Source organism: Ambystoma mexicanum, chromosome 7q (assembly GCF_040938575.1).
Source record: "Ambystoma mexicanum isolate Mex_15411 chromosome 7q, UKY_AmexF1_1, whole genome shotgun sequence".
Lineage (NCBI taxonomy): Eukaryota > Metazoa > Chordata > Amphibia > Caudata > Ambystomatidae > Ambystoma > Ambystoma mexicanum.
Window position 1 is genome coordinate 1106798671 of NC_090941.1, and position 19867 is coordinate 1106818537.

At 46.1% G+C, this 19867-nt stretch overlaps 1 protein-coding gene across 1 annotated transcript in view; it reads right to left on the reverse strand.

Moving 5' to 3' along the window:
- Positions 1 to 3690: 3690 nt before the first annotated feature.
- The window catches only part of TIMM10B (translocase of inner mitochondrial membrane 10B), a 42552-nt gene continuing 26375 nt past the window's right edge, over positions 3691 to 19867 (reverse strand). Inside the window, exons 2-3 of the mRNA XM_069640479.1 lie at positions 5756 to 5851; positions 3691 to 4400 (exon numbers count right to left, since the gene is read on the reverse strand). Coding sequence (XP_069496580.1) covers positions 4140 to 4400; positions 5756 to 5851 — 357 coding nt within the window. The 3' untranslated portion in view covers positions 3691 to 4139. The remainder of the gene's footprint in view (positions 4401 to 5755; positions 5852 to 19867) is intronic.

The following is a 19867-nucleotide window of genomic DNA, read 5'->3' on the forward strand; positions in this document are numbered from 1 at the left end:
TCCAATAAGCAAATCAGAGTACATATTTCTGTTTGCCTAGGACCAGGCCCACTACTCAGACCAAATGTATAGCGCTTGTTTTTCTACTTACATTCTTACACTTGGAAAAATAAACACAAGACATATTTCCAAAAACATGCTTTCAGGTCCTTGCTAAAGCTAGGTCGAGCACTTTTGTTGTAATCTAGTCAACCACTTCAAGCTGTAACTGCAAGCAGAATATTTTTTCTCCCATTCAAACCTACTGCATGCCTCAATAAGCAAATTACAGTACACATTTCTCCTTGCTGACAGCCAGGCCCATTGCCCAGACACCAATGTTATATCACTGTGTTGTGTACTTACATTTTCACTTTCCAAAAAATAAAACAGGACAGATTTGCAAAACCACACTTTGAAGCTCTTGCTGACCCTACTCGTGCAATACGAACCTTAAAGTCAGCCATCTCCCGAGGTCCTGTGTGCTTCCAGAGCTGCAGAACCCAACTACCAGGAGCCCTACTGCCCATCCCAAGTGCATCGTTGTGGAAAGGCTGAACTCGTCTAACTCTTTGTTGAGCCTTCAAGGACACTCCAGAGATCCAATCCAACTCGCCCCGACCCCCTCAGCAGAGTGCAGGACAGAGAAGCAAAGAAGATTGACCGGGCAACTCACGCCCTTTGTTGGTGCTGCAGAAAAGGCACCAAAACCGCAGTGACCCGAGAAGTAGATCATGCCCGAGGTCCTCCCTCAAGACTGCTGCCGAGATATCCCATCCATTGTCCTGCTTTTCGTCATCAAATCAAGGAATCTGGAGGTCGGTCCAGCGCCACCACATCGAGGAGAATCCAGCCACAACAGTTCTTCGAAACTAAGGTACTGTGGGTAGAAAGGGATTGCTTAACTTGATCTGCGAAGGCGCTCCAGAGTGTTGGAGTGCACCTAAAGGTGCCCAGGGCATCCCTCCTCTTACCTACGACTCAAACCGCCGCTTGTGTCCCTTTAGTGGGTCCTAAGCAGGATCTCCAACATTGGTTTTAAACTTGCTACCTCATAAAGACTACAGACTTTGAAGTATCCACGGGAACCTTTCGTATTAGGACCATGAGCCCTCTCCGAACTGCCTATAGTTAGGGTTGCGTTTTTGTACAAAAGACTTGCTGTGTGAAGAAACCGTCTCTAGAACCTTTAACTGTGCTAGCATTATACTAACCAACTATTTTCCTTCCTAAAAGTAAATCTCTTTTATTTGTATGCAGAGAACTGTCTTTACCGTATTACTACCAAGGTTCGCAAGTGCATGTAATTACCATTAATACAATCTGTCATACTTGTCAAATTGCTACCGGCTACAGTTTTATTTTAGTGTAAACATCTGAAGTATTTAAAGTCACGCTGGTGTACTTTAAGTGTTTCTTTGGTTTACATTTCTAATTGGGTTCAGTGTACTTACCTACAGTGCATACCTCTCAAGATCAGCCTGACTGATCTGTCACTCTCCCAAGGTTCCAGCAGTAGTACAGACCGATACTAAGAGTTGGGGAATCTACACACCACTGGGATAGTTGACTGAAGTCTTAAGTCAAGGTGGGACTCTAGGAAAACTCCCCTAACAAGGTACAACCTCAGAGGTATGCCACAATTTTCTTGATAGCATTTATATTACCAGACAGCTTAAAATTATTCCTGGTGGGAACACCTCTTCTGGATACTGATCTGGATTGACAACTTGTTTCAGAGAGATGGGGTGCTTTGCAGGAAAGGCCCATTGCCTAGTATTTCTCCCACTTGGAATTCTCGGTTTTCAGTCTCTGCAGAAACACTCCTTCAATTGACCTTAAAAGGGTGAAAGGCTGAGTAAGCCCAGTTAAGGTCAAACCAGCTATCTACAGCTTTCACAAAGATCTAGCAGCAAGCACTTAACTATCAGAAATTATATAGAATATATATTCATTCAGAAGATAAAACTTGAGCCATAAGGAGAAGCTTCAGGTGAAAAGGCCAAGTGAGACGCCAAGTGGAATTCTTGGTATGTGCATGCTAATCCCAGAGCACGTGCGATTTCATTGCGTTTAATATTACTGATTTTTGTTAAATGTGCTTATTTCAAGGCCAGATGTTTTTTTTATGTAGAATTACATGATCCTCTTGTGCAAAGTTTTAAATATTATGTTTCATCTTAAGCGTACATTATTTCTTTTGTACAAAGTTCTCCAAAAAGAATCAATGGGATGCCAGCAAGTCATGTTATTTAATTTGTATAGCTCTAAGGATCTAACAGCATCGGAGCACTGTAGCAGGAAAGGGAGATATGGTTATCGTAAGACTGATAATACATAGTGCTTTTAGATTGAAAATGTAGTAATTTCCTGAATTCTGTTACATGGAGTTCCCGTTTCAGAAAGAGGCTTCTCCCGGCCTCCCTTTCTGAAACAAGGAGACTCCCTCACGCTCTCCACCAAGGTCTCCCACCTGCTGATTTTAGTTTAAGCCACAGGGACTGGCAAAATGTGCTGTGGAGGGTTGTAGGAGGAAGTTATGGTTTAAATTATGTTTTTGGTAAGGGTGCAGGAGTCTAAAATAAAGGACCAAAGCAGTGTGTGGATTCAAACCAAGAAAAATTAAAAAGCAGGTCTTCAGTATAGAAAGAAAGGCGGTACCAATGAACACTGTCCCTGTGAAGGCTCCTTCTGCAGAGGCTGCATAGCAGAAGGCACAAGCAGTGAGGGAAGTTTCCCGCTAGAGATCTCGATTGGCTGGCAGGAGGGCTCCAATAACAAGTGGCATGGGCAAAGGCGGAATTGGCGAAAGGTGTTCGCTGAGTCGCCTGGAAACGCAGCAGCAGAGGACCAGAGGTATCCAACCTGACCAGTGAGTTGACAAGAGTGTGACTCTGACGCTCCGAAGCCACTCATGCAGTTCAGGCAGCCAAGTTGACTTGTGCACAAGTGAAAAAGATGATGGAATACCAAACTATTAAGAATCAGTCAAAGTGGCCTATTAAGAAACCAAGCGACTGTAAAATTGGGCGTGACATTTTTATGGCAAGGCCACCAACCCAGGGAGGCAATATTGTTAAAAGCCAATGCCTATAACCATTACTCAAGCCAGAAGAGGCTAAACCCCGAGCAAGGCCAACAGATATTGCCAAAGACGAAAGGGGAATTATAAAAGACACCATGGTTGAGATGTTTGTTATTCATGTATGCTGAACTATAAAAACAGCAGCCAATACAAACACACATGGCCAAAGCCACGAAGGAAAGCAGAGAAGATCTATATTGGCGTCAATATGGTTTCTGATGCAGTGGCAAAACAAAGGAGGAAAAGAGGTTTCCCTTCTGAAAGAGGTTGTTATTCAGAGGGAGAGGAGCATAATTTGCATAGGAATCTTTAACAGGATAAAGTGAATCTTGTTTCCCTGAAAGGTTGATGCAAGTTTAAAGCTGCTACACCAAAAGCATTATGAAGTTGCGGGAGTAAACCAGGTATGAACTGAGGCTGTTGGCCTGGCATGGAAGTAAACCAGTTGAAGAGCTGTGAAGTTGTCCTGACAAAGATAAAGTTGCTGTTCATGATATTGGAAGAAAAGTTGAGAAAAGCTGATATTAAATGAAGCACAGCTTATTTGGTATCTTATAAATTGTGGCAAATCATGACCAAAACCATCATTGGTTATGTTAATGAACTGAAAGTATTTGTTCACGGAATACGAATAACCTCATTTAATGAATATTAGACAACTGTAACTTTCGACAAGTCGACATGGCAAAGAACTGTGTTGGAACTTTGTTATAAACCCGGATTTCCGAGTTTCTTTTTGTTGAACATTGAACTGGTTTCCTTCAGTTTATTTTAGGTAGGAAATCCTTATCAGTGTAGGGATAGTGAATTTATTGAAACTTACGATTGAATAAAATGGCATTTGTCGACAATTATCCCTCAGTTCTCCACCTCAGACAACGATATAGCTGATCCCAGCAACTGCTCTAGTAAAAGTTATTCCTCTGGGTTAAGATTGCAGGGTGCAAACATGTTGGTTCCTGTGATTCTGTTGTGAAGAACCTTCTCTGCACAACAGGAGGCTGAAGCAGGCCCACATCTCGGCATTTGTGGACCTCAGTCTTGAAGTTGGTGTCAAACACTGCCCAGCATGTGTCTAGCTGTTGCTGTCCGCTGTGGTGCTCGGTATAGATGGCATGCTCTCTCCGGTGGGCACCATTTGTACTGCTGCACCTTCCCCAGCTGCCAGAGCCTCAGGAGTGGACTCTGGGCTGGAGCTCTGGTTCAGTTCAGCTGCCTTTGATTCATAGTCATTGATCCTGCGTTGGACGATCCCTGGCATTAGTCCCACATAAGCACTCATCAGTCTGTGATTGGAGCGAATCAGCTTTGATGCACAACTGTCCAAGCATCGCTCCTGCAGACAGAAGAAAAACAGACTGTTACTTTGCAACATTCCAGGCGAAACTCAATTTGACTTTCTCCTAGAACAGTAGGAGACTCCAGCAAATACTGGACTCACGGGCACCTCCAGCTCTTCGCCTAGTGATGCCATGCAAAGAAGTAATCTAATCATTCTCTATTCTATGCATATGAGCAAATAGTGCTCAATAATTTAACCCCAGCACTCACTAACAAGGAACGCCATGCAGCTCAGTGGTACTCCATTAGAACAGTCAGCTGCTAGTTGCATTTCACCGACTAGCATTTTCTTTTTTGAAATTGCTCCACTTTAGGGCTTCAACTTTTAGAAGGCATGCATGGCTGCCTGTGAAAAGCATCCATACACATCAACTATGCGTGGCATACGGGTACGAGGGGGCACATGGAGATTTGGGCCATGGAATGCTAATTGGCAGTATTATGGAAGATACAGCACAGCAGTTCCCAGGTGCAAATCTAGCACTGTCTGCGCATGCTGAAATTGAAGGGGTTCAGGAGGACTGGGCGTATTCCCCAGCCGACTGTACTTACTACCTACTGCCTCACTGTTTGAGGTAGTGGAATCAGGCAGCGAATTCCTACCGCCTCCGCAGTGTGGGGCCTCTCCATCAGACTCTTGTCATTGTCTGCATGGCGAGTAAACAGAAACAGGAATTCAGCCACATCACAGGTTCTCATTCACTCCCCAATGTGGAAAATCTAACTGGATCTGTGCAGTATATGCAAGCAGACATGGCAGATTTCAGTTATGGCAGTGCCACAAAAGAATATGGCAGCTGCTATTACAGTGGCTTCCTATGGAGTATGTCAGCTCTTACTACATGCAAAAAGGTTAGTAGGGATGTCGGTCTCACTCAGCACCAAACTACCGATGCAGACAGATGTATGTGAATTCCTAAATATATATATATATATATACCATCTAAATGTGGTTTTAAACCCCCCCCATCCCCCCAGGTTACAACACTCCCACGTATATCACCCCACAACTAGAAGGTCAGCCCTGCACTTGAGGAGCCCATGAACGCATGCATCTATGCGTAATCTTTACAGTGCTGTGTTCAATGCCATCAATTTAAGCACTTGCCCCAGGCCTCTGTATTCAAACCATAGGACACATGTTTGAATCCAAGGAGGAGACTGCTCATCCATTCCTCCTTCCGAGCTCAATCATTCGAGTACAATTAAACTAGGCAATACTAAGAACTATTTTTACAGTGCCAACAAGTGGAATAAATCCAATCTTTAGAGCTCTATAAATCTGCCAAATTTTACAATTCAACAGCTCTATGCAAACGCATGGGTCTGTTCTCCAGACTTGCTTCAGACCTCATCCATGGTTACTGTCCGGTAGTTCAAGTTGCTGGCACATCGGCCGAAGCAGATTTCAGTCATTCTGTTGTAGACCAATAGGAAATCTCGCAGCTGAGTGAAAAAGAAAATGGAAGTGCAGATAATCAGGACCAGTGAAAATGGAGCAATACAACAGAACATAGTCAACAGTTTACAGAATCTAAGTAACATTAGTTTATCCAACATAGGATTCAAAACGTTGTTTATTAACCAGACCTTGTGGCACAGAAACAGTACGTTGCAGATCCCACGTCTCCAAACTGCCAATACATATGCTTCACTCCTGTTGGAACCTTGCATGACATACTTCACCAGTATTGTGGGTACCAGTCTCTCTATAACCCATCAAGTTCCATTATCCCTTAAGGCATTCTTCTATCCATGTTGTGTTCCAGTAGTCTCGAACAGGCAAGCTTCTTTTGTACAGGTTCCTTGATCCAGGCTTCCCTACTCTAGCCCCATCTCACAACCCAACTCTAGGACCCCAAAGAGAACAGCTTCCTTGCTGTATAGATCCCAGTATCCATTCAGAAATACCCGACTACTTCCCAGCTTCTTCCCTGTCCTCTACACACTCTTCCTTCAATTGCCCCAATCTAGACTTAGTCTACAGTTCTAAGTTGCTGGCATTCTGTTCCATCAAAACCCAAAAGTTATAATTTGGTTGCCTTTAATCAGAGCTCCTCTATTATGAAGGCCTTTTAGGTCTCATCCACTTCAATGGCATAAATGCCTCCTTTCAAATCTCAAGACTTGTAGTCCTCATCTCAAGTCCTTGCCTCTCTTCCAGCCTATTCTCACACTTCATGCTTCCCTTCGGTCACCTTCAGTGGCCTTCCCTAAAATCTTTTCTACCCAATCATCTTCCTTCAAATCTCCTATACTTTGAAGTAGATGAGAGCTGAAAGCAGGTCAGCAATCACTTTCATTCAGATCCCAACCATCCTAGAGGCGCCTTCTTTCAGACCTTGTCAACTTGATTCACTACTAGGGCTACATCATCTACCCCAGCTATATACATAACATCCGGAAATGGCACCCGTGAGGCGACCTGCATGCATGGCAATGTCTGATGCTACAAGGGAGTTGGGAATAGCACAAGCAAGACATTTACGTGAAAACATATGAAGAACATCTTGGAATGTTGTAAACCCCATGATTATTCTGTTGGCAGATATGGGTAATGGCTCTGCATAGTGAAATCTAGACGCTTCGAAAATTCTTTTGGCAAAAACAAAAAAAAAAAAATAAAAAAAACAAATATATATATATATATATATATATATATATATATATATATATGATTGCCTAAGCCTTTGAAATTATTGTTTGGGCTAGGCAAGGCTATTTATTGCTGACAGGGAGCTAGAGTAAACCTTGTTTAGCTCTTTAATGATAAGACTACCACATGTGCTTCGATATACCCGAAGGAGGGGTAAACTAGCCAGACACAATAAATCACCCCTCCCAACCCCTGCACACAGCACACCCTTTGTTACTCGCCAAGTGAACATTTTGAAGTCTTCCTGAGGACAGTACACCAGGGGTCTGCAATCTTTGGCTCTGATTTGTTTTGTTGATTTTTCTTTACAGGCCAATGGTGAAGGATGACGTGAGTTGCAGTCCAAAACCTCTAGTGGGCCGCAGGATGCACACCACTCTACTACACAGATTTAAACCATGGATGCAAAACATACAAGTGTGGCATCCAGTCCAGAGAAGCTTTTATCAGAAATTACCTTCTAGAGGAAAGGATTCATCAGTAATGGGAGAGCAAGGCAGATTGATGAAAAAGTAAAAGAAATAATTAACGATATGAAGCATATGCATTTTGATTCTGCTTAGTGGATTCCTAGAGTAGATCAGAAGGATAACAGTTCACCAAGTGTCAATCACTTGAAGTGAACGATTAAATACTTGGTACTAAAAGTGTAAATCACTATAATTGAACAAGTGGTTAGCATTGCTATTATTTGGCATTCGTGTTTTTGAGCCAGAATGGGCAGCCCCCTAATTAAATATGACTGAAGTATGAAGATAATTATTCATTGATCAGAGCCAATTTGAATTCGTGTATATTATCAGCACAGTGGCGAGGGAGCGTTGTTAAGCAGCCGCGCAAGATGGCTGCTCCAGTGTAGAGCTCTGTGCGTGGACGGCAGTTACCAAAGTGCAACCAGGCACCTGTGCATTCACCAGCGACATTGCTTGTGTACCAGTGCTGCAGGGGACATTCTGGATATCACCAGACCTGCAATTGTGTCTACTGTGCTGCTGCACATTGTGTCGAGCCAGATCGTGGCTCATGTGGTGCCCGTCTCCAGGAGTCCGCTGATTGATCTTGCAGCCACAGCGCACCTCCACAGTGGGAGCCAGGACGCTTGCGCAGATGGTACGGCCACCCGTCCTGGCTCGGGGAGGGCCAGGCTCTGCCGAGTGACAGCTGTTTGGAGACGCAGGCCAGGCCACAGTATTGCATTGCTCCAAGCCCTGTGTCCAATGAGGGGGTTGGGGAGGGGCCTCTGTGCTTCGGCTGGAGCTGCGACAGAGCTCAGAGACGAAACTACTCTTTAAATGCTGGGCTGCTCCATATTTCTTCCCTCTGCTGCCATCTTGCCTTGCAGTAGCACTCACCGGAGAGGCCCAGCACCAAACGAGAACCGAGGTGGACAACCCGCTGCATATCTGCACTATAGACCCTCACCACTGCACAAGAGGAAGATGAGGGGAGCCGTGAAAAACAAAGGGCAGCATGGAGTAGTACACTCAAATCTCCATCTAAGGCAGCAGCGATGCTACCAAAATCGGCAGACGAAGTAGTCGATCAACCAGACACCCAGATGGAGAGAGACCCTGATGAAGCAGATTCTTAACTCAATGCAGAAAGGCTTTGACTGGATTAATGGTAAACTCGCTGATGACCACCAGCATTGCCTCAATAAGCACGCAACTGGAGAAAGAAACACTGCAAATAAATGAGGAAGAAGGTAGACTAAGCAGCGCAGAAGAAACCATTGTATCCATGCAAGGCACCATAACACCCTGCATAACGATAGGAAGGGAGTTAAAGCAAAGTGCGACGATAACCTAAAGTGGTCACGCAGAAACAATATCTGCATGATTGGAGACATTGAAAAAAAATTGGGCAACCAACCACTCTCGTCATTGAGAGGATGCAGCATTTACTGGTCCCAAGACCTAAACCTGGCGATTACCTGTGTCCGGTTATAGCCCGAATCCTAAAATATAGGGCCAGAGACTTGCTACTCAAAACTGCATGAGAGAAAACGGATACACAATTTGAATTCAATACCACAAGTCATAAAGAACTTTTCAAAAATAGATTAGGGCATTCGAAGGCGGGCGGCAGGTCGGGGAAAGATGGGGTGAACACTGCGCGATCCAGCCCTCCATGATAGCAGCAATTTAAAGGTGGAGTACAGGTACACCCAATGTATTTGCAGTACACCTTAGCTTGGAAGCACTGCTGCGCCAACCACCAAGAGGAGTGAAGGAGCAGTTGTGGCGCCCGTACCAGCCATGGCACACAAGGTGTGCAGTAGCAAGAAGCATCGCCCCACTTAGCCTGGAGCAAGGCATCGCTGGCGGGGGCGGAGCATGACGGAGTGGCGGGGCCCCGGACAGTTGTGAGGGCGGTCGTCCCGGCAGAGACGAGAGTAGCAGCTGCCAGGTCAGGAGGCATACGGAAGGAGGGGGCGCATCCTGGGGAAGGCCTGTGCAGAGGGCGCGCGACGTCAGTGAAGCCAGTGAGTGTGGCTGGCAAGGTGAAGCCCGTCCTGGCAGAGCGGTCGGCACTCTCCTGAAAAACATTACTGACACAGGGAGGCTGGACAGCAATGGTGCGAGAGGAAACAGGAACTGCAGCGATTGTGCTAGCAGGGGTGTACAGCTGCCGAGCCTGAGCAGCTCCTTGAGGAGCAACTGGATTACTGTGTCTGCCCATGCTTTACCTTGCATGCACTAGGCAGCATCTTAAAGGCTGGGACACCATCAGCCACTAATGTAGAATTTCAGCTCCTGGATGTACCAAAGTCACATTAATGAAGGGCGTTGCCCGCACCGCTGCTTCTGGGCGTCATGCCTTCTCAGATGAAGGCTTCAATTGGGGGCCACAGAAAGATATTAAATTATCCATGGTGGCCACAATCATTTATGGTACCCCTCATTGGCGCCAGCTCTTGTTTGTTTATTTTATTTGTATAGCGCTCCAAACCCAGGGGTAGAAGGGTGCTTAAGAATACGGTTACAGCGTTTGAGAAGTATCTTTGTGTTACATACTTCGTACAAACTTATAATACATACACATAAATGCAGTTATCAATAGCAGTTATCAATATACAGTGCACATACAATACGCACAATATACAATTTACAATATAAATACAATGCCTAAACCAGTTACCGCACGGGGTGTAAGGTCTGGTGTTAGTGGGGCTACTCTTTGTTTAGAAGCCAGCTGATGACCTGCTTCCTGAAGGTCTGGAAGGATTCGATAGTTTTGATGTTGAGAGGTAGGGTGTTCCAGAGTTGGGGGGCAAGTACTGTGAAGCTTGCCCCTCCAGCTCTTTTTAGGTGGAATCTGGGCACTCTTAAGCATAGAGTGTTGGGAGGATCTGGTGGATCTGGTGGCAGGTTTCATGGTGAATTTGTTAGCTAGATATGGTGGTGTAGATGATTGAGGGATTTGTACGTGAGGCAGATGGTTTTTAAATCAATTTTTTGGCGTAAGGATAGCCATTTGCAGGCTTTCCTGGTGTCGGAGATATGCTCTCGTCTAGGAATGTTGAGGGCTGCGCGCAGAGCGTTATTTTGTATTACCTGCAGCTTGTCGAGTACAGATTGATTAGCACCTAGGTACAGGCTGTTGCAATAATCCAGTTTGGATTGTATGAGGGCCCGGGCGAGGGTGAGGCAGCTGTTGGGAGATAGGAATGGTATGCTGGCCCTAATGAGCTTGCCGGTGTAGGCAGCGGCTGAGGCGGTCATGTTGGTGTGTTTGGTGTTGGCATCTAGATAGAAGCCAAGGGTTTTCAAGCTTTTGGCAATAGGGATCGTGTGGCTGTCGATGGTGATGTTATTGTAGCTAGGACTAAGTTTAGTTAGGGTGTCGGTGGAGCCGACGATGAGGAGCTCTGTCTTCTCATTCAGGCAGAGACCATGCAAGGCCATCCATGCCTGAATGATGGCGAATATTTTGTTCATCCGGGCGACGTCTGCTTGGTAATTGCCTGTGATGGTGAGGAGTATCTGGGTGTCATCTTCGTAATTTGTGTAGGTGACACCCAGACGGTCCAGTTGGTCAAATAGAGGCTTTGTAAATATATTGTACAAAGTGGGGTGGGACCCCGCATGTGATGGGGATGGGGTCTGCTGCAGCTGTTGTAGAGAAAACCCGCATGGTTCTGTTAGCCAGGAAGGATTGTATCCATGTGATGGCAGAGGAGAAGTGGGCTGCGGTGGCAAGATGATTCCAAAGGATTTCATTGCTGACCAGGTCAAAGGCTGCTGAGAGGTCTAGTAGGTGTAGGATTGCGCCACTGCCTTTATCTTTAATTTCATCAATCTGGCTTTTGAGATCAACAAGGGCGGTTTCTGTTCCGTGTTGATGTCTGAAGCCAGAAGCCAGATTGACGTATTCCTAACAGTTGGTTGGATTCAAAGTACCCCTGAATTTGGATGTAGGCAACTCTGTCCAGGATTTTTAGTCGGAAGGGGACTGTGGTGATGGGCCTGTAGTTGGTGGGAATGGCCGGGTCGAGAGATTTTTTTTTTTTTTTGGAGTGGGAGAACCCATGATTGTTTTAAGTTGCTGGGGATCGAGTTATTGGTGAAGGATAGGTTGATAAGTTTGGTGATGAAGGGGGAAGAGCTCTCTGGCTGCATCTTTTATGATCTGGGCGGGGCAGCTGTCTCCTTTGCAGTTTGAGGGTTTCAAGGACGGGATGATTTCTTGAACTTCCGGGATAGTGACTTTCTTGAATGAGAAGCCTGGACTGGTATTGTTAGGCGTGGGTAGGCTAGGGTTGGTGACCTTGTTATTGGAGAGTTGTTGGCGTTTGTCTCAATTTTAGTTTGGAGTCCTGAGATTTTGTTGTTGAGGGCGGTTTGGATGCTGGTGCACCAGGATTTGTCTTTCAGGCAGGTGTCTGCGGGTGAAATAGGGTTTTCTAGTTCCTTCAGAATTTTAAATAATTCTTTGGTGGAGGATCCTGCCTGAACAATCCTGGTGTTGTATACATCTTTTTTGGTACGGATTATCTTGCTTTTGTAAAGTGAGGATAGGTTTGTGAGGTTGGATTTGTTTTCCGCGGTGGGGTTAGTCTTCCAAGTGTGTTGTGCCTTGGCTTTCTCTTTTCTGAGTAATTTGAACTCAGGGCTGTAGCACGAGTTCAGATGAGCTTTGGGTTTGTCTTTGCGTATTTTCAGGGGGGCAACGGTATCCATTGCTCTAGCCATGGAATCATTGAAGGTGTCGATCAGCAGGTTTAAGTCAGCGTTGGTTGGGAGAGCATTGAGGATGGGTAGGACCAGTGGTAGTAGGGCTTCAGCAGTAATGCTGCGTTTATTCCTGGTGGGACAGGCTGGTGCCAGGGAGTGTTTATTGGGCGGTGCCTGATTGGGGTTGACCTCAAGAGGGATCATGTGATGATCAGTCCATGCCAGAGGTTGGGGGTCTTTGCAGGTTGTATTGCAATTGTAGGTTGCTACCCAGTCAATGATTCTGCCTTTTTGGTGGGTGGGGAGTACAATGAGTTTAGTTATATTGTGTTCAGTTAGGACATGGTCTAGGGATGCAGCATGTGCATCGTTAGGGTCTTGGTAACCGAGGTTGAAGTCTCCGAGGATCATGATTTGTGCTGATGGTTTGGAATTTTCGATGAGGGATGTGATGTCTTCTTCAAAGGTCCCAGGGAGGCCTGGGGGGTCTATATATGAGGTGGAGGGTGATCGTGGTTGTGGGTGAGGTTTGTAGTTTGGCTGTGAGTAACTCGCAGGATGTGAGTGAGGCTGTAGAAGCTAGTCTGAGGTCTAGGGAGGATTTGGAAATGATCGCTACAGGCTCTGAGGATAGAGTATTTGTCTGGGATGGCTAGCGATAGATGTGGTCCAGGCGCCTCATGAAGCCAGGTTTCTGTTAGGGCTAGAAAGTCGAGGTCGTTGGTAAGGATGTCGTCTGCGATTTCTGTGGGGTGGGCAGCCAGGGATCTCACAGAGTAGGGCACCTTTTAGTGGGGGAGGTGTGGGCTTATTTGGCGCATTGTGCTTTGTATTGGTTTTAGTGTTAGGTTTAGAGTTGGGCCTAGTAGTTGTGGTGGGTAACCTGGAGCCTAATCTGTCGTTGCGGGTGGTGAGGTTAGGAGTAAATGAGGAGGGGCTAGGGGCCGGGAGGCCTGGAACGGGCGGGAGGTTTGGTAGTCAGTTTAGTTTGGTTAGACTTAGCGATGGGACTGGGGTGGCTGTGTATAGTGTTGGTAGGTGGGCCTTGGTTGACAATGGAGGTGAGAGGGTAGTGGTAAGTGGGAGGGAAGGGGGATGCGGAGGGTAGGAATGGTGTGGGGCAGGGTATGGGGTGGTGTCGGGGCACCCTAGTTTAGCCAGGCCATCCTGGTGGGCTATGTAGCTGTTACTGCTACAGGGTACGTTGTCCAGCGTTATGCAGAAAGGGAACATGATTAGGGCAAGCCAGAAGATCATGGTCTGGTGATAACGGTGCGTAATACTGGAGGCTAGTGGCACTAGTGGGGAGCAGTCCAGGCTGTGATAGTTAGTGGCTAGTTTGGGCTGGGTAGGATTGGTTAGAGTACACCTTGGAGCGCTATAGTAACTAGGTTGGAAACGCATCTAGATTCAAAATTGCACATAGGTTAAAATACACCTAGGTTTGGGGTACATATGACTAGGAGAGCGACCAAATTCAACAGCACAATTGGTCAAAGTACACCTTGGAGCGCTAAAGTAGCTAGGTTAAAAGCACAGCTAGATTCGAAATTGCACATAGGTTAAAATACACCTAGGTTTGGGAGTACATATGGCTAGTAAAGCGACCAGATGAGTACTAATGGCTAGGAAAGCTATCAGATTCAACAGTACAATTGGTCAGAGTACACATTTGGGCGCTTTAGTGACTAACAGTGACAGGCTGACCATGTTGAAAACACATCCAGAAATGAAGTTGAGAGGCAAAGTGGATCACATTAGAGCAGAGTACATAGCATGATTGGACTAATATGGGCCAATCAGTCGTAGTGGCGGTAGGCAGTAACAGTAATCAGGAGAACTGTAGACAAGGTGGTAGGGGAGGCGAGTTAGGAATAGAGCATTAACTTGTGCTAACTTAGATAGTTACAGGTTATACAGCGTCAGATACATTAGGCTAGGAGTGTGGTGCCTCTGGGAACCAAGTCATGCATTGAGCTGGGCATCAAGATGCGAGGGAGGAGACATTTAGCTGTTTGGTGTGCAAGAGCAATGTTAGTCACCGGTAGTGAAAGAGTAGAAGTACAGGGGCCGGAGCCAATGATAGAATGTCTGGATCGCTGCTCAAGGTGTCGGCTGTGGGCAGTATACAGTAGCTGCATACGGGTTACCTTGGCATGCGAGGGCCAGGGGGTCTGGCAGACGCGGCAAAACAGGCACAAAACAGGTGCTGGCCTTGTTCCTGTGGGCCCTGGGAGGTGCGGGCCATTGCAACACGCAATATAAAGGCTGTCTGCTCTACTTAAGGCAGGAGACGACAGTGATATAGTTGGTAAATTTGGACATCGGCCACATCGTTATACCCCTGTGTAAATCTACAAAAACGACCCTAACCAAGTATAGAAGGTATATTATGTTGCCCGTAAACCAATCACACCACATAACCAACACCGCAACCACAGATTTGTCAGTATAACCATAGGGCGTCCATCTTGTGTAACATTCGCCATCTTGCTTTTTTCTTTTCTGTCAAACGCTTTTGCAAAATGTATAATACTCTGAAATCTCATACACGGTACGAGGCCAAAGCTTGCATAGATCAACCCAGACAGGAATGCTAAGTAGTGCAGAAACACATTGTTGTCCTCCCTCACCAAGACCAGGAGCCGGCCAGTCTCACTACAGCTGTAGCAATAGGCAGTTAAAGCATGAATTATACTTTTCTAGCGGTCCTCCTTCGCAGATCTTCCTTAGACCAGGCTGACCCCTAGTTCACGAATAGAAACTGGTAGATAATGTGCTTTGGAATGTGTCTCTCTCGTGAACACGATATCCTTGATGAACAAGTGCTTTGTGTTCTTAATAACAAAGAACTATGTCTGTAACTGTTGCTAAGAAACCTGTCATAATGGGTCATATTTGTCATAATTGTCAATCACTGAACGCTAGCTCAAAAAGATACATTATGGGCAGTTTTGATGTGCCTTGAAGGCTGTTATTTTGTATATATGTAACTGTTCGTATTATGTTCGCTCTCTTGCATCTCACAAGGTCTGGGTGACACATTGCGAGATGTTAGACCCAGTCGGCCTACTGAGCATATTTTTTGCAATAAACCATAGTACTTCGGGGGGGCAGGGGAGGGGGTTATAGCCTCATGTCAGTCGCATCACTGGTATATGTGATTGTGCCTTAGTCTCCATATGTGGAGGGTCTTCAGGGCCTAGCAGCTGGGTGGACATCCCAACCTTGTTGCCAAGCTGGTGTAAGGAATGAAGAGTGCCAAACACTTCCCGAGAGAAAAGTCTATGCCCCACCACCAAGGAAGGTGCTGCCCCGGCGAGGGACCTTGGTATAGCAGCAGGACTGAGCCTGGGAAAGGGAGAACTCGAGACTTGATGTCTATGTGTAAGAGGGCCACAGAACGAGGGCATGAGGCCCCTGCATGTCCGAAGCAACAACGGTAGGGGGGGGAGGACAGTGCACAGAGTAGGTGCTGGCAGCAGGAAAAAACCCAAATTACACAAGCAGTGACTGTCGCTTGGCGCGGAAGCAACCTTAAGCACAGAATTGAAACACTATGCAGGAGTTCAGGAGCGAGCTGGCAAAATTAGGAGAACGGGTGGGCACCAATGAGGACTTGGAACATTTGTCACTGCTTACGCATAATCTTGATCTTCAGTGCGAGGGCTTTGAAATAATTCACAGCGCTCTAATAACCGCCTTGAAAATATTCAGAGGAGGTTTTGGACAAGGATGTTAAGGAGATATGTGCAAAGAAATGTTGCACTTTAGGAGGTCCCCCCAGAGGAGGTGCACCTGGACAGAATTCATAGGGTGGGCCTGCAATGAAAGGAACCAAAGCGTGGCCAAGGGACGTGTTGGTGGCCCTAACATCACATAGGCAGAAAGAGGGCATTCTGAAGGTGGTATGGTCAGCTGGCTCCCGAGGATCAACGGGGTCGAAGTTCAATTATTTCAAGGCCTAGACCAATCCACCCCAACGATAAAAGCCGAATGATGGGCCCAGTCATGAAGATCTTGATTCAAATAAATGTCAGGTATAAGTGGACATTTCCGTTTGGGTTATTATTCCCATGGAAGGCAAAGCAGTGTAGGATTACCTCCTGTGACGAAGGAATGTAAATTCTATCTCCGAATGAGGACTCAGCCACACCTGCCACTCAGGAGTGGAAATGGACATCATTCGCGAGAAAAGGAAGAGGAATCTGAGCTCCAAAGGGGGTTGTTAAAGACGAAGACAAGAAGCTGGGTGGGTGAAGAAGATTTGGACACAGTCGGTGCCAGGTGGAAGCTAGGTGGTCAGCTGCACGATCTTAACGTATGTGCGCAATAGGGTTGTTGATTGCTAGATAGGTGCAGGCAGAAACCATGGAAAGTGGTGGTCACAGAGGGGGGGGGGGTGGGGTCAAGTGTTTTTTTTTTTTTCTTTGGAGGCCGGGGGCCTGGAAGCTTGTTGTTGCCTCGTGGGATCCAAAGTGGGAGTAGTAGATTTGGGCTCAGGTTCAGCTCTCGAATCATAGCCATGGGTGCTCTCCCTGTAGCGTCAATAGGAACTATGGTCCATCCTGGGTTGTTGTCGAGGGGGCGGTGGGGAACTAGAGGGGGCGGTGGGCAGGTACCAGAAACTGTCAGTGCGGAAGTACAAAGTAGAGTTGGGGGGAAATTATCTATAGGAGGGTTACAGGGGGGGGGGGTCACATCAAGCAATGATATTCAAGGTGCTAACATAATATCAGAGGCTTAATCTCCCTCATAAAAAAAGGCGCAAAGTGGAACACTTTCTAAAGAGGGAGAACCCCGAAATTCCTTCTTTTCAAGAAACATATCTGTAAGGGTGATCAGCATAGATGCCACCTCCGCACATAACCACGTGTTTCAAACAAATCCGAGGGACAAAACTGCAGTAGTTAAGATTGCATTCAAAAACATCGCCAATCTCACGGTACTGGGTACACCGGAGGACAAGCGGGCCGCTATCTCTTGGTTAAATTTAGATATTAAAGACTCGATAGCAATAATTTATGGCCCAAATGCGGACAAATGGAAACTGGTCGGTGCTTGCACAACTCGAAAAAAAAAGTCTGACAGTAGTATCATTCTGACGGGCGGTTTAACCTGCCCTGGGTCCCGGATATATATCTTAGTGGCACTGGTCTGCAGGGCATGGGGACCCCCACCTTACCCAATATTAAGGGCTCAAAGCCCAATTTTCCCCCATCTAGAGTTAATTTGTACATTGATCACTCTCGTGGATAGATTGTATTTGGGTCTCTGCGCATTTAGTGGGCAAAGTGAAGGATGGTGCAGTGGGTTCCATTTGCTCTTTCCAACCATGCCCCACTGTTGGCATGACTAAATATTCACTGTGCCCCCTCGCAACTGTGGCGATGGTCCTTCTGACCCAAATTATCAAAGATTAAGTACTTTCGGAGGTAGTGAGGTATAGGATTTTGGGCTATTTCTTCGATATTAGTGAGTCAGATATGGCCCCAGGAACTGGTGGGATGCGTTTAAGGCAGTGATACAGGGAGAGACAATTGCTTTGAAGGACCCCAGGGACAAACAGACGAGGGCATTACAACAGGACTTGGAATCCCAACTGAAAGAGATTATGCTGAAAATGAGGGTGAGGGGGGGGGGGGTGGGTGGGGGGGGGGGGTTCAGTTGGATTTACTCATGGCTAAATGGGCCGAGAAGAGCTTGCTTAACATGAGGTAACTTTTCTTTTAACATAAAGGGGAAATAGGGCTGATAGGTTACTGGCTAGGCTATTTTGAAAAAAGGTAGCGACTCATACAATATTAAAACTGCAAAATAGGAAATCAGCGAAGGAAAATGGGGAAAACCCTTTGAATATTTTTATGGGTTCTTACATTCATCCGATCAACCGCAGGAGGGACCCCAAGGAGAATACTTTACTATTATGCATAGGACCTCATTGGACAAAGACAGAAGTCCTAGAAGGGGATATCTTAGAAGAAGTGGTGAATAGCGCCATTAGGAAACTCCCTGAACAAAGCACTGGGTCCAGATGGCTTTCCGGCCGTGTTCTATAAGAAATATTTCTCAGTACTTGCCCCGAGGGGAACAGCGTTATTCAACTCCTTTGCGACGGTTGTGGGTTTTTTCAGCGCCAATGGAACAAGCAAAAGCAGTTCTATTCCCCAAGGCTATAAAGATACCACGCTTCGTGGTTCATACCACCCTATTGCCCTCATTAACATCCATGCTAAAATCTATACAAAGATTCTGGCAGCTCAATTGTAGGGCCTACTCCCGGACCTCATACATCCCGATCAAATTTCAAAAATCTCCATACGTAAGACACCCGCCCATTACTTTCTTTAGACGCCGAAAGGTCATTTCTCTACCATACTATGGTGTGTATGGGATTTAGGAGTAGGTTTCTGCAGATGGTACGAGCCAGTTTTCACTCACCCAATATGGACTGGAGGTGAACAAACACATTTTGCAACAGATTCATCTGGATTGGGGGACGAAACAGGGCTGGCCCTTTCACCGTTACTGTATGTCATTTTCATTTGCACCTTTCCTGCAGCAGCTGAGGGAGACTCCCACAGTGCAGGGATAATGTTCGGAGGCGATGGCCTTTGCCGACATGTTGCTGTTTCTTTCCGACCATGTCACCTCGCTTACTGAGGTGGTGGCGGAGGTAGAGGCATTTGGCAAGGCTGAAAATAAAAGTTGTACATTTTTAAACTGGTCTCTAAACAGGGGAATTATTGGAAAGGGCGCAGGTCTGCTCTCCATTCAAGTGGGCCGGGGATGGGATCAGGTATTTGGGCGTTACCATCACAAAGTTGCTGGCCTCCTTGTATGGTGCAAATTATGTACACCTGTTAAGCAATATAAAAACAGACAAAGAACATTGGAGTCCCCTTAAAGTATCGTGGATGGGCAAGATGGCCTCGATTAAAAAGGTGATCCTTCCGAGGTTTTCAAGCACTGCCGATTCATCTTCCAAAGACCTTCTTCAGAACACTGAACAAGCTATTAAACAGCATTCATTTGCAATAAGCAGAAACCAACGGTGGCCCTACAATTATTAATAGCCCCGATATCCAAAAGTAGCCTGGTAGCCCCACATTTTACCACTACTATCAAACTGCTCAAATTAGGGTTATAAGCAAAGGTTTGCAACCAACATACAGAAGCAGTGGGTCAAAATGGATATAGCAGTGGTGGGTTTCTCATTAGATCAGGTCTTATGGCTCGCTAACGCAGATAGGCCGGGTAGCATGAATGCTTGTTAAATTACCGCATTGATGCAAGAAATATGGGATGACTTGTTGAAAAGTAAAGGGATCTTGTCAATACATGACCCATTCACACCCTTGTTTTGCAACTTGCAGTTTTCCCCAGGAATGGTGCGAATTGTATTTAGACGCTGGAGAGAGGTGGGATGTTTACAGTAAGATATGCTTCACCAGGAAGTACTGTCCTTCTAACAGTGTAAGCAGAACTGTGACCTGGGGGAAGGAAACAAACTTAGTTAATGTTATGTTATTTATAAAGCGCTCTATATATCATTGGTATGATCTCAAAGCGCAGATAAATTGAACACCCTTTGGGACCACAGTCCAGGTCAGTAGAGTGAGAACGTGT